Source organism: Prunus avium, chromosome 4, assembly GCF_965620075.1.
Source record: "Prunus avium chromosome 4, drPruAviu1.hap1.1, whole genome shotgun sequence".
Lineage (NCBI taxonomy): Eukaryota > Viridiplantae > Streptophyta > Magnoliopsida > Rosales > Rosaceae > Prunus > Prunus avium.
Window position 1 is genome coordinate 36,886,052 of NC_142287.1, and position 14,616 is coordinate 36,900,667.

At 38.7% G+C, this 14,616-nt stretch overlaps 3 protein-coding genes across 3 annotated transcripts; 1 reads left to right on the forward strand and 2 right to left on the reverse strand.

Moving 5' to 3' along the window:
• Positions 1-413: 413 nt before the first annotated feature.
• Positions 414-2,619, reverse strand: LOC110763079 (derlin-2.2). The gene is made up of 6 exons (XM_021965824.2): positions 2,357-2,619; positions 1,744-1,843; positions 1,418-1,632; positions 1,228-1,311; positions 988-1,041; positions 414-794 (listed from the first exon to the last, which is right to left on the reverse strand). Exons 1-6 carry the CDS (start codon positions 2,453-2,455, stop codon positions 612-614), a joined length of 735 nt encoding a protein of 244 aa, XP_021821516.1. The 5' UTR covers positions 2,456-2,619; the 3' UTR covers positions 414-611.
• A 229-nt stretch (positions 2,620-2,848) lies between these two features.
• LOC110763037 (binding / calmodulin binding protein) lies at positions 2,849-11,099 on the forward strand. Its single transcript, XM_021965768.2, has 20 exons — positions 2,849-3,615; positions 3,766-4,234; positions 4,338-4,423; positions 4,720-4,833; positions 4,949-5,137; positions 5,252-5,314; positions 5,477-5,533; positions 6,257-6,379; positions 6,472-6,588; positions 6,783-6,890; positions 6,972-7,104; positions 7,377-7,514; positions 8,001-8,177; positions 8,260-8,873; positions 9,031-9,208; positions 9,299-9,540; positions 9,835-10,027; positions 10,146-10,371; positions 10,453-10,608; positions 10,694-11,099. Exons 1-20 carry the CDS (start codon positions 2,944-2,946, stop codon positions 10,791-10,793), a joined length of 4,155 nt encoding a protein of 1,384 aa, XP_021821460.2. The 5' UTR covers positions 2,849-2,943; the 3' UTR covers positions 10,794-11,099.
• A 784-nt stretch (positions 11,100-11,883) lies between these two features.
• LOC110763104 (HSP20-like chaperones superfamily protein) lies at positions 11,884-13,300 on the reverse strand. Its single transcript, XM_021965858.2, has 2 exons — positions 12,451-13,300; positions 11,884-12,196 (listed from the first exon to the last, which is right to left on the reverse strand). Exons 1-2 carry the CDS (start codon positions 12,584-12,586, stop codon positions 11,931-11,933), a joined length of 402 nt encoding a protein of 133 aa, XP_021821550.1. The 5' UTR covers positions 12,587-13,300; the 3' UTR covers positions 11,884-11,930.
• Positions 13,301-14,616: the final 1,316 nt, after the last annotated feature.

Below are 14,616 nucleotides of genomic sequence, written 5' to 3' on the forward strand. Positions count from 1 at the left end.
ATGTCATGACTAGGCCAAATAAGTGAAAACGTACCTGCTCTCTTGCACCTAAGTTCGATCTCCCTTCCCATACTGTACATTAGAGTAGTTTAGAATAGATTATATAAAAATAACTGTGAAAGCTCAAGAGAATATGATTGATGCTATTTGAGAAATCTGATGGCGCTTTGTTGATAATCTTCCACAACTAATTCTCATGTGGTAAGGAAGAGAGGAGACTAAGATACATTTCCCCACTTGAGGAACTTGTAATTGGAATTGGTGCATCTTATAGATAAGTAAAACAAGACATGGTTGCTAATGGAGAACATTGTGATACATTTTCGTAAGTGGAAATTGTGCATAAACTCTGATCAAAGTAATTGTGCACCTGAGGTGAACGTTAGAGATTAAAATAACCAGATCATCACGACTAGAGAGAAAAATAAACTCTGATTGCACATGAGCTTTGCGTTATAAAAAATTCACAAATAAACAATTAGTATATCTGTGTAGATGTCTATATATTACAGAGCCAAAAAGCCATTCTACATGCCAAAGCCTTGCCTAAATGCCAGATCAATATCCTGAAAGCTAAGCCCCCATCAACCTGGCTTTCCTGAAGGTCTAAATTAATCTTGGTGAAGTTCCTCAACAGGTGGAGGTGCAAATCTCACATTTTCTGGCCGTGCCACCACAACAGGATCATCTGCGAATAGTGCCTTGATAAAAGAAGGGGTTCTCAAGGGCCGGCGACCTGTCATTCGTGGGTAAACATCTTCCAGAAAGTAATAGGCATGACCAGCAATCATTCCCTGATTCAAAACCAATCAACATGTAAAACATTATTAGTACATGAAAAACCTTTAAGTATTGTTGTATAACTGGTGGGGCAGAATCATAAGCCATTTGTGCATGAATTAATACAACTGAATTTTGTAACTCTAAGGTGAGATGCAAAATTTTTATCTCAATATTTGTGCAAATTCTTATAGAAAGATAACGCACCAAAAGATCCACCCAAGCACTAGCCCCAACAATGACGGAGAACGTTAGAAGAACCTGGATGAAAAATGAAACAGACATTACAACATAATCAAGGAGGCAAGAATTATTTGCAGGAGGACTTGTCTAAGATTAAAATCAAAGGCCAAATAGTTTGTTAAAAACAGGAGGCCAAAATACTAATAATTCCGAAGAGGTAACGGATTAACAATATAAATCAAGCAGACATTTAACCATACTGACCCACGGTAGGTAAGCTGCTGTGAAAGTGAAGAGGCCCAAGAAACTCATATGGATGAAAGGATTTTGCTTGCTCCACACATAGACCTGTAAAATAAGAATTCATGACAATGCATAAAAAAACAATAATAACATACTGAGCTTTGGAATTGGAAACAAATCCATTACAATCCAACAAAGAAAAGTAACGAACCATCATGAATGTTAGAGAGTTGCTGAGGAATATAATCTTCGCAAATGACTCTGACAAATACGGTATCATCCCTCCAATCAGAACTATCCCAGTCAACATAGTGGCGCCAAATAAGAGCATGTAAAAGAAATCAGCAGTCCTTCCCCTAAAAGAGTTCTCTTCAAGAAGCTTGCAGTACCGAGCAAGAAAGAACATGTGGAACATAAAGTCCAAGTCTGGCAACGCCAAGATATAACCATGTTAGGAAACACAAACATTAACAATTAAATGACACAACGTAGCTCCCAAGAAATGGAAATCTTTTATAAATAAACACTAGGAATTACCCATTTTCCGGAAGTACAGGAAATTAGTGACGAGGCGCCAGAATTGATACTGCTTGACAACTAGTATAGGGTTCAAGTATAGATTATGAGGAGAGATTATCTGCAAAAGGTTTTAAAATTAGGCATCAGTAATAGAGGAGAAAGAAATTACTACAAGAACTGCCTAACCTTCTGAACTTCCATTAAATCCAATGGAGCATTAAAATTGCAATAGAGCATAAACTAAAATGAAATCTAGAAAGGATGGTTTCAAAATTTAAGAAATTTTTGAACAACACCAGTACATGCACTAATTAATTGAACCCAGCTATCAGAATTTAAGTTCCATTGAATAAATCACTAATAGTAATAATAACAATTATAGACTTAGATAAAGTAACAAATTTCCAGGTAATCATTCCTCAATTTTTTTCCCAAACAAACAACATTCAGCTACCCAAACAAACAACATGCAGCTACCCAAGTAAAAATCAATGGCAGAAGAGACTAATTCCTAAAGTTCAGTCAAAACCCAAATTGAAATCGGACAAAATCAGAGAAACCCATTTGCACAAAACCAAATGGGTAATTACAGAACGAGAGAGATTTTCAAATTTCAAAGTGAGAGACATACATCGAGGGAGCAACCGATATTGGTGACAACAGCGGCCGTGAGATAGGAGCGGGTGATGATAGGCATCTGCTTGTACCATTCCTCCACTGCTTGAGCCATGATTGTATTATTCAATTACAGCTCGAACCAAAATATCAACAATTTTCTTTCTTGGAGGTAAAATCAAGAGCTCAGGAGATGAATTGAAACCAGAGGGTTTGGAAGTTTTGCAGAGAGAGCTTCTGAGAGGGCCACGCAAAGCTGAAGAGACGAGACGAGACGAGACGAGACGGGTATAGCTAAGCTCTCGTGTCTTTCTGGGCTGTAAAGAATGACAAATGCTCTTCCAATCAGAGAGCGCGTGCTCCTCACGAACCAACCATCTCGTTTCGCTCTTGTTGGACTTGTAGGCGCTATATATTCTCAAGTTTCTGGACTCAAGGCCCATTGGGCTTTTGAATTCAAAAAACAAAACAAAAACCCGTTAGGCTCAAGTCCTTTCACTTCCCGGCACGTGCGACGCTCCACCGTCATCATCACCCTTCCCCGCTTCTCTTCTCCGCATTTCAAATTCAAATCCAAAACCATTTTCAGACAAAGCCCTCGCAATGGAAGGCGAAGAGCCACCGTCATGCCCGTCACCGTCACCGTATAGAAACCCTTCCTCTCTCTTCAGAGACATCTCAAATTTCAAAACCCCGAAACGCCCCTCGCGAATCTCCAATTTACACTCCCCTGGCCCCCATTTCTTCACAGCCTCCAAGCAGACCCCGCGTACTTCTTCGTCATTTCGCCGCCGGCCATCTCTCGCTCAGTCGAACTCCGGACGTACCAAAGCGGCGGCCAGAAAACTCAAGGCCTTCGAGGTCGAGCAGTCACAGTCGTCTCGCAAGGTCCAAATTCAAAAGGAGCAAAAGCTCAAGTCCTTGGCCAAGTCTCTCACCGTCTGGCTCAATTTCCTCTTCCAAAACCCTAGATCCTGCGGCTGCACTTTGTCAGTTGATGAGGATCATCGTGGCGGAACGCTTCCCAAGGGGAAGAGGGATAGCGAGCCCGGCAGTGCGGTCCGGGTCGACTCGGCGTGGCGGGACCCGAAGCGGCAGCGAGACTCATCTTGGCGGGCCGTGAGTGCTGTGGCATTCTCAAGCTCCAAGTATTCGAACTTACGGTCTTCGTTGGAACATGTGTGTAGTGTTGATGATTTGACGCAGCGAATGCGACTATATTTGAGCATGGGCAATTGCAAAGAGGTTTTTGATGCGATGACTCAAGTAGCTAAGGTTTGGATTCTTATAATCTCATGCTAAATTTCCTTTACATGTTTTCATTTGAATACGTTTGGTTGGTCTGAAAATTGTAGCATTTGACCAAACAGGGCTTGTAAATATTTATAAGCACTGAACCATGTTGACTGTCTGTCTTCTTTCCAGAATATTGATGAGGGGAGGTTGAAGATGAAGGCTCATTGCCCCTTAGTAACTGATGTAGGGTTCAAGGAGAAGGCCACTAGAATCCTCATGAGCTACAACCCAATTTGGCTTCGAATTGGCTTGTACGTTGTTTTTGGTGGTGATTCTTTGTTGTCCGACAGAGATGCTAATTCTGATGAAGAAATCAGATTTTTGAAAATGATCATTGAGAAGCAAATTTTTGCACATGCGAGTCTAGCAAAGGATTATGCTTATAACAAGATGGTTGAGGGTCTTTACAGACCCGGTTATTATGAAGCTCTGGGAAATGTCATTTTGAAGAGATTTCTGTTGCTTGTTCTTATCCTTGATAGAGCTAAATGTCAGAGCAGTCTTTCCCTTAAGTATGGTATTGATGGACTGGATGGGGGTTCTCCTTTATTGTTTACTGTTGAATCTAATATTAAATCAAGTCATCAGGTGATCCATGGTAATTGTCGATTCACTCCTCTCTTCAGTTGCTCGTCCATTGTTCTATAACTGTGCTTTATCAACTGTATGGTTGACTTTTGTCTTTTTGTGGTTCAAACTAGATTTTCTCTCATCTGATGTCATGCTTGGAGAAGGTAATATTTTCGCACATCTGGTGATTTTAGGATACAAAGTATCTTATCAGCAGGTAGGTGGTTCGTTTTATGTATGACACTCATTTACATGAGATTTGGTCTGTGTGTGTGTTTTCAGGGTGCGAGGGAAAGAAATATTGATTTAAGATTAGGCACTTTACCCTAATGTGAATGCCATTTCTATATATTAAAAAAATGAGGCATGAAGTCAACTCAGAGTTTAGTGTAAACAAAAATTATTCTTAAACTGGCTAATTTACCAATGAAACTTGTTCTTACTCAGATTTTAGCGTAAAGAAAAATTATTTATGCACTGGCTAATTTACCAATGAAATTTGTTCTTGAGCAGGATCCGCTTGTTGAATTTGACTTCCGAGTTACAGATTTATTTGTTGATCTTCAAGATGGGGTGCGCCTCTGTAGGATCATTCAACTTTTGCAAGATGACACATCTATCCTCACGGTTGTTATTTTCTTTCTTTCTTTCTTTATATTTTGAATGAATAGGCAGGTTCAGCTATTGTTTAGCAGGATATTATATATTATTTATTGATTTCAATTTTTTATTGGATGAACAGAAAATGGTTGTTCCAGCAGATACGCATAAGAAGCACTTGGCAAATTGTGGCATTGCCCTGAAATACCTTAGGCAGGCTGGTGTTGCTTTACATGATGAAGATGGAATGATGATTCTGGAAGATGATATCGCTCATGGGGACAAGGAACTTACTCTCTCATTGCTCTGGAACATGTTTGTTCATTTTCAGGCCTGTTCCTTTCTCTCTCCTATTGTTTCAGAACTATTATATTACAGGTTCACGAGTTTACCATCATCTACTTGTTAGTAACAATCTCCTCTAACTTTTTCATTGAACTTGCAGCTACCTCTTTTGATCAAGAAAACAAACTTAGCTGAGGAAATTTGCAAGATTCGTGGAAATGGGGTATGTCTGTCTCAATGTGGATCAGTTTTTAATTTAGTTTATCTGTTGGTCCTATTTCTATTTCCTTTTGTGTTATTTTAAACGTTTTTTTTCCTTGTTATCTTTACATGTTCTAGAGTTGCCATCACAATTATCTTTGAATCATCCTCTTCTGTTTCACAGGATAACTTGATCAATTTTGAATCCTCTTCCTTGGAAATGCTTTTAAAGTGGATTCAGGTATTGCCGCTATATGTGAAATTAATTAGTTTATTCTTATTTTGGGGTTTCAATAGCATTCTTATGCAATCTAACAAACAAATAATCTGTATTGATGCATATGCTTCATCCGAGTCCTACTCATGGATCATGAATATTACTGTGTGTGTTTCTTACTAGAACATGATCAGATGTGAATGCTCTTTCTTCTTTTTAACCCCTACTGTTCAAGTTAGAGTCTAGATAACATCTTGTACTACGAAAGTGGAACTATATTTTTCTATCAATAGCTTGGGCTTCATCAGTCACTTGTGGCTGGAGGTTATTTTCTGTTTGAATAAGTGGACAACTTGAAGGTGCCCATTAACTTAGTTGGTAAAGTCCCTTGAGTTTCATTCAAGAATGGGATTGAATAGGGCCTTCACCATTTTTTTTGCTTTTCCCTTTTTTTTTAGGGTGGAGGGGGGGTTTATGGGATAAGAGTGGATCATTCTGCTTTTTTTAATCTCAATTGAGACTGGATTTGGTATTAGTGTTGTGTCCTCCTTCTTTTGGCAATTAACTATAGATGTTTGGTCAGGTCTCTCACTGTGTTTTCATGAGGACTGTATCACTTAATCTGTTATTCCTGGGCTTATTAAATGTTTATTTGGATTTTTTGGAGGATTGAAAGCTGTTCACAATTTAAAAAACAAATTTTTTTACTGCTCTGCACTTAACAATCATTGTCGTTGGGTTTTCCAGGCAATTTGTGAAAATTATGACTGCAAGGTCGACAGTTTTTCTTCATTGGTGGATGGAAAAGCTATATGGTGCCTGCTGGACTTTTACTTTCGTAAGCAACTTTGTTGTGGTTGGTCATCAAAGGTGCTATATATTTGTTCCAGCCTTGCAGATTTTGTGAATATAGAGATCTAGTTTCCTTCACTTCATTCTCATTAATTTCTGTTACATTACAGGATCCTGATAAATCCAGTCACGAAGAATCAATCATGTTAGCAACTGATTACTCAGATGCAGTGCACAACTTTTTATTATCACAGAAATTGTTGACATTATTGGGAAATTTTCCAGAGGTTTGTGCTAGTCTTTGCTAATTATCGTTTAATCATTAACTTCCTATCTAGTTTTTGTTTTTCCTAGTTCTGGATGATCTGGATACCTATGAGAATAAGTCAAAATAATGTTGGAATTGCATTTAGATTTAGTTAGGTGTTCTATAATTAATCTTATGGTTTGTTATCACAGTCATCTTGAGTTATTTCAACAGGTTCTGCAAATAAGTGACATTCTTGAATATAATGGTGCATGTAATGACCGGAGTGTGGTGATCCTATTGGTGTTCCTGTCATCTCAACTGATTGTCAAGAAAAATATGGTAATGCCTGATGTATTGTTGTGGAAAGAAATTGATGTGGATGTTGTCATCATAGATTAAAATTGACTGTCTCCTTTGCAGGATCAGTTGAATTTCCATAAACTCTTGCGTTGTGATTGCCAGAGTCTAGAGAGAAAATATTCATGTATGCAATGTTCTGTAAGACCGGACGCAGCACATATCCAAGAAGAAACATATGACCACAGTGCTGAAGGTTTCTTTTCTAAGCTTTCTAGTAGTTGTCCTTTAGCATATGATCATGTCACTAGAACTGATTCATTTACCAGTATGGAGTAAAAGAGGTCTTAGACAACTTAAAGGAGATAATTTCATTGTTTTCTTTTAAGGAGTTCTGTTTTCTGGTTTTCACATAATTGGAAATGATTTTTGTTGGAGTCATGTATTTAACTAGAACTCTTTATTCATTTGTTAAAATTGATTGTTTAGTACAATTTTGTGTATTCTAATGTTTGCATATACAAACAGATTCTGTAATAAAGTTTAAGGCCATTCAGGCCTGGTGGCAAGATATGGCTGAAAGGAACCATAAGTCTGTTACCAAACCAGCTGTTCCTGCTTTACATAACGTTTCCACAAACGAAGACAATATTAATATTCAAAAAGGTAATTAGTATTATCTTCTGTAGTTCAATGCTACAGTAGTCATCATCATGTTTCCATTTCTTATTCTTACCAGGTTCTAGGTTGCGACCAAACAAAAAAAAAATCTTGGTGAGAAATGGAATATTTTTGTTTATATTTTGGTAATTTGCATTAATTTTTCTCTTCTAATTTTCTTAGTAGTTACTATGTTCTATTATTATTTGTCAACTATGGTTTAGTGTTTATAATTTTAATTATTTTGACTTCGGGAGATCATGCATGTTCCATTAATTCCTCTCCCTCTCCATTCAGTTTTCTGAGTCCAGAGTAAAATTGGTTTGTGATTTGTCTTTTTTTTTTGTCTCTTATTTTTTCTATTACTCGGGAGGGAAGAATTTATTTTCAATATATAAGTTTATGCTATCATTTTACTTCTGGTCCTGATATCGTGAGTATGGTATGCTATATTCGTTCTCTGACGGAGGAATCCTTATCTATTACTTCCAGTAAATGCTGCAAAAAGGATACAATCACATTTCAGACGAGCTATTGAACGTCGCAAGTTTTTGAAGATGTTGAAAGCCGCAGCTTTTTTGCAAACAGTTTTCCGTGCTTGGCTAAGTGTGAGGCAAAAACCGGCTCGCATAAAGTTTAGCACTATTCAAGTTCAAGAGTTAGCATGTGGTATGTTCCTTTCTGTGATTCTTTCATATCCCTTTATGTATGGAATTTTTCATGAACATGATTGATTTGGCTAATCATACAGAAAGGTGGAGACAACGAGAAACAGGGAGGAGATATGCTATGTTCATTATTGGCAGACATGGGTTTCTCAACTTAAAAAGGTCAGTTTTGCTCATCCAACGAGCTGTAAGGAATTGGATCACTCAAAGACATCGAGGTGGAAGCATTTTAACTCATGATGCATGCACTTCTGATCTAGTCAATGCTGCCATTGTTGTCCAAAGACATATTCGTGGGTGGCTTACAAGATCAAGATACATTCATGGGGTTGGTCTAGTTGATAAATCTTCCAATCTGTGCCAGGAAAATGGTTTGCATGATTTTCAAATATGGGGAGCAGTTAAAATCCAGCTTGCTTGGAAGAATTTTTCAGTCCGTCACTCTCTTCACTATCAGCAGTTTGCTGCAACCAAAATTCAAAGTCATTTTCGTAGTTGGCTATTGAGAAGAAGGTTTCACACTCAAAGGCAAGCAATAATAAAAATCCAAAGTGCTTTGCGAATGTCAATATGTTGGATGGCTTATCAGCAATACAAAATTGCAACTGCATCAGCCACCGTTATTCAATCTTATGTACGTGCATGCGTTGCCCGGAGAGGAGCTGATCAACGTAGGCATGTCATTGTTGCAATCCAGGTAAGTAGTTTTCCATCTCTTCTGAGCATATAGGGTGGTAAAAACATTGTCTATTAATTCCATTATCCCAATATTTCTATGATCTGGATGAGCGCCAATTGTGTTTGTTTTTGTTTTGTAAATATCATATCTCATTAGGCGTACTTAATGAATTCAGAGATACTGCCGTGGTTGGTTGATCAGAAGTTACTTCTTGTGTCAAAGAGAGGCTGCAGTAAAGATCCAAAGTGCTGTTCGATACATCATATGCCGTCAGGCATTTCATCGTTGTAGACAAGCTGCAATGAAAATTCAACCGATAGTCAGGGGGCAGATTAGTCGAAATAGGCTCTTAGGTATATTAGTACAATTATCCCGAATGGTTCTAGTTGTGAGTTAAATTTTACTTATAGTTTAGAAATGTTTATGGTTTTGATTTGTTGCAGGTGCTTCTTCCCTACGTCCAGTCATCTCCAATGGTTGTATTTCAAAGAGCACAGGAGCCTTCTATAAGAGTGCTGAACTAAATAAAGTCTTTTGCTCTGTGTTGAAATTGCAAAGGTGGTGGAGAGGTGCTATGTTGCTAAAGTTAAGAACAAAGTCTGCAGTCATTATTCAGTCTCATATTCGAGGGTGGTTGGATAGGCAAAAAGCTACTGGAGAGAAGCAATGTATTGTTGTAATACAAGTAAGATATTCTATATTTGTTGCAATTTACCATATCATACCATTTATGTTTTTGTTCCCTTAATTTCTTTTATTCTGTGGATCTCTAATGTCACTTGATGTGGCCAAAGTGGTACCAGATGGGCTCTCACACATATACTTGTTTCATGTAATAGTCCGTGTACATTTCTCATGATTTTGATTTGACATGAATGTAAAAGCATGTTTTAGCAGTTAGAAATGTTAAACTAGTTGAATTGGATTTTCGGAATTCGGCAAATTTAAAAATAAAAATAAAAACTGTTTTGAGTGACAGTCATGGTGGAGAGGTTACTTGGCAAGGAAAAAAGAGACAGGAGGTGAGCTACTGGATTTGCGCTTGAGAGTGCAAAAGTCTGCTGCGAATGTGGATGATAGCATGCGCATTATTAACAGACTTGTGGCAGCACTTTCAGAACTACGAACAATGAAAAGTGTCAGTGGCATTCTTCATACTTGTGTTACTTTGGGTAAGTGTTTAATAATTGTATGATGCTAAAACTCCATTTCCAACATCTTGTCTTTCCATTTCTCCTACATGAAATCGAATTCTTGCGTTATACACTTACTTTTGAATCTTATTTACAGACAAGGCTACACAACATTCTCATAAATGTTGTGAGAAACTTGTGGAGGCAGGAGCTATTAAAACTCTGCTGAAGCTTTTTCGGTCAGCCAGCCGAAGCATACCTGATCAGGAGGTTCTGAAGCACGTCCTCTCAACTCTAAGGAACCTTGCCCGCTATCCACATCTGGTTGAAGTGCTCGTTGATAGTCCTGGGTCAGTAGAAACTGTTGTAGGGGAGTTCCTAAGGTTCGTATTATTTTGGAAGTTAGATTGTATGGGGCCTTTTTGTCATCTTGGGTTAAGGGCTATAACCTAATTTAATATCAGGAACAAGGAGGAGGGTTATTTCATTGCTTCTGAGCTTCTGAAGAAGATATGCGCTAGTCGTAAAGGCGTTGAAGCTGTACGCAAATCACCTGCCCTTTTGAAAAGGCTCCACAGTCTTGTTGAGGAACTTAGCAAGAAGGCCAACAATGAGAAGAGGTTGGATTTCAGCAAAGAATCTCTCTTCTTTTATGTGATCTGTGTTATCAGTTGAGCTTTAAGCCTTAGTGTTATCTTAATGCAGGAACGCCCGAGTTACAGTTGGTAGAGAATATACAGAGAGAAGATTAAAGGAGGCTGTTGAAATTCTGAAACTGGCCACTGCAGGAGGGCTAGGTTTTTGAGTTTGCAGGCAATGTGTAAAAACCTGTGTTTTGTTAGGATCTGATGTGCATATTTGCAATTGAATTTACACGTTCAATGGGGAAAAGAAGGGGTAAGGGCAGGGCAATTTGATTGCGTAGGGTAAGAACTTATGACGTATCTCAAATTGAATGCTTGGTTTTTACCACTGTACAAAGTTGGTGCAATGTGATGTTGAAAGCACATGGTTTTCAGCCAACGATGGTTTGGGTGCCGGGGTAAGTCTCCCGCTCGAGATTGTGGGTTTGCCCAGGCATTGGTGGTGAGATTAGCCAAACTCCCCCAAAACTTTTATTAAACAAAAAGTAAAAAAAAAGTAAACGGGTTTCTTATGAGACATTGCATCTTGTGGCCCCATGACTGCCGCCCGCAAATTATCTTCTCGAGTTCAATTCCCAGCAGATTCCCGATCCGCCTCGGAAAATATCTACCACAATAAATTTGACTGAACAAAATCCTTTTCGTAAATGTGGCCAACTGTGCAAGTTATCTGTTTGGTTTGATTGGGACGTGACGTAAGATATTTTTTGGCACTAGTTTTATCCTCTTTCTTTTTTGATGAAATGGGGGGGGTAAAACCCCAAAAAAAGCTACAAATTAGCAATAGAAACCTGACAAGAGCGAGAGACCCCTAAGAGGTCATCAACCAAAACATCATTAGCCCACGCAGGAGCATTATCAAAATAACAAATGCCTAAGTCAAGGTTGTAGCTCCACCTAGCAAGGCAGTCAGCAAGGCAATTCCTTTCCCTATAGATATGATGTAACTGGTAATTCTCAAATTGCCTTAGAAGAGTGCAGCAATCTTGCAACAAGCCAGCAAGTGGGTGGAACCGAGATACATCAGTTTGATGGATAAGTTGAACACCAAGAGCTGAGTCCATTTCAATGATGAGCCTATTGATGCCTTTATCCAAAGCCATTTTCAGACCAAAAAACAAGCCCCACAGTTCAGCTTCAATTATTTGGCCCCACAGTTTTATCCTCTTTCTTCAATTTCCCATATATGGTTATATTTCCTTCATTGGAAACGAAACATCACTCTCATCAGTACTAGAACTTCGCACCTAATTATAACATAATAATAATAAAATTATTAATAATTGCCATGTTTGAAATCAAGCAGCCCTTGCAAGAACTTCAAGCCGTTCTGGGACATCAGCTGGGTCAATAAAGAAAGTCCTCCTTGAAAATTTTGGCACTGTGACTGTCAATACTCCATCTTCATATCCAGCTGAAATCCGTTCGAGATCAACCCTACTCGGAATCCGAAACTTCCTCATAAAGTTCCTGCTGGGATCTGTGGCTTCATCAATTCTCTGTGTTCGAATTATGAGGTATATTGAGTCCTCTACTTCTACTTTTATTTCCTCTTTCCTAACACCTGCTCATATGCATATTACAACAACCAAAAACAAACCTTCATAACCATTCCAATGGAAACATAACAAGAAAGGTGAATTAAAAAGACCAAAAGAGGTCAGACGTCAATCATGCCAGTTGATTAGGGCAGTGAGCCCATTTCTTACACCCAAGTTCAAATTGCCTCCTGGTAAATTAGATTAATTTACAGTTGTTTAGACTATCGCTTGCATAAAAACCCATAAAAGAAAAAGTAAGAGGGATTTTTAAACTTACCAGGGAGGTCAACAGAGAAAATGTGAGACTCTGAGGTCTCAGTCCAGTGGACGTAGTTTTCAGGGGCCAAGTGATATGGATAAATGAGATGAGAAGGGAAGACATATTGGTAAGGGTGGAAGGCTGGGAGCTCCATTGCTTTAATTTACAAGAGCCAAGAGGAAATGGTTTTCTTGCAGGGCAGGGTATAAATACAAAAAATCTAGACTGGGATGAGGCAGGCAGTAGCTTAACACATAGGGAAATAAAGGTTGTTTGGCTGGCTTTTATAGGCCGAGGGGATCCAAAAACTTGAACTCGAGGTAGGTTGGTTGAGTTGGCTTTTCAAACTTTGACTGAGCATTGTCTTCGACCTATCTCTGGTAGTTGCTCAAAAGCTTCAAAATGTGGTGGACTAATTGAAAGAGCTTATCATCTGCCGCTTGTGTACGTTAAAGCACCTCCACCCCAAAGGGCAAGGGCAAGGCAAAGGCAAGACAAGGTTTTCTTGCAGGGCAGGGTATAAATATAGAAAATCTAGACTGGGATGAGACAGGCAGTAGCTTAACACAGAGGGAAAGAAAGGTTGTTTGGCTGGCTTTTATAGTCCTAGTGGCTTTTATAGGCCGAGGGGATCCAAAAACTTGGACTCAAGGTAGGTTGGTTGAGTTGGCTTTTCAAACTTTGATAGAGCATTGTCTGCGACCTATCTCTGGTAGTTGCTCAAAAGCTTCAAAATGTGGTGGACTAATTGAAAGAGCTTATCATCTACCGCTTGCGTACGTTAGAGCACCTCCACCCCAAAGGGCAAGAGCAAGACAAAGGCAAGGCAAGGTTTTCTTGCAGGGCAGGGTATAAATATAGAAAATCTAGACTGGGATGAGACAGGCAGTAGCTTAACACAGAGAGAAAGAAAGGTTGTTTGGCTGGCTTTATTAGGTTTGTCGCTATTCATGTGAATAGTGGCAGCCTTCCCTTTTTTGGTTCCACCCCGAAGGGCAAGGGCAATGGCAAACACTATTTACTTTAATTTATTTTCTATTTTTTATACTTAAACCATTAATTTTGATAAGCTTTTCGGATAAGATTTTCAGTTGCCACGTGTCACTATTTATTACAAAATTATCACCTAAAATTCAGATAACATTTTTGAATAAAATTTTCAAATTAAATTTTCGGATAAGATTTTCGGTTGCCATGTGTCCATATTTATTATAAAATTCACATCTCATTCATCATACAATTAAAATACTCTCGGTCCTCATAGTCCGACACAATCGAGTACAAGGACGACTCAATCATTGACAGAGGCGGTTCCACCAAATCACGATGTGGGGAAGTATTTTCCTTCGGAGGACATAATAGTGCCATTATTTCCGACATGGAACTCACCATTGGAACCGACTACGGGCATTGTTCACTTGAGGAGCCATGTGTAATGGTTTTCCTCTTTTTTGATTTGCCTTAAATAATCTATTAAAAAAATGAAATTGGAAATGCAAGATTTTTTTTTTTTAAATGACATTAAATTGAATAAAACGGCAAATTTTTCTTTTACCTTGTCGCCAAGATTTTGACCTCTTCAAAAGTTCATCCACGACCCTTCGGCTTCGATGGAAGAGGCCATTTGTATTTTTGCACAAATGGAATTTTGTAGTAGAAAATTTGGCGTGGAAAGTGAAAAATATTGGAAGGAGATGAATTTGTATGAAGATTTGGTGTGGAAAGTGAATAATATTGGTAGGTATTTATAGAAAAAAAATTCCAAATTTTTTCAATATTTTTTACAAAATTTTTTGATATATATTTTTTTTCAGTTTTTTTAGCCAAAAATTGGACAGCCGCTGGATTGAATAAGATTTTTGGATCGGAGGCTCTAGGAGAAGCCACGTGGCTTGTAGCCGTTGGTTTCTGTGGGTTGGTGGGTAAGCACTGATGTCAGCTGCTGATTTTCAAGTTCTTTATACTATTGGGGCGTGGAATACACACACCAACAGTAATATATATATGAAAAACAGCCGCTGACATCAGCAGCCATCGGGCAACAGCCCAGTCAAATTTTGCCCGAACTGGACTGTGCGGGCAGGAGATGGGTTTGGGGCCTAGGGCTGCCTTTTGCCGGGGCCAGGCCCTTGCGCTGGAGGGCCTTATTGCAATGGGTTCTGCAAAATAACTAACAGAATGGCA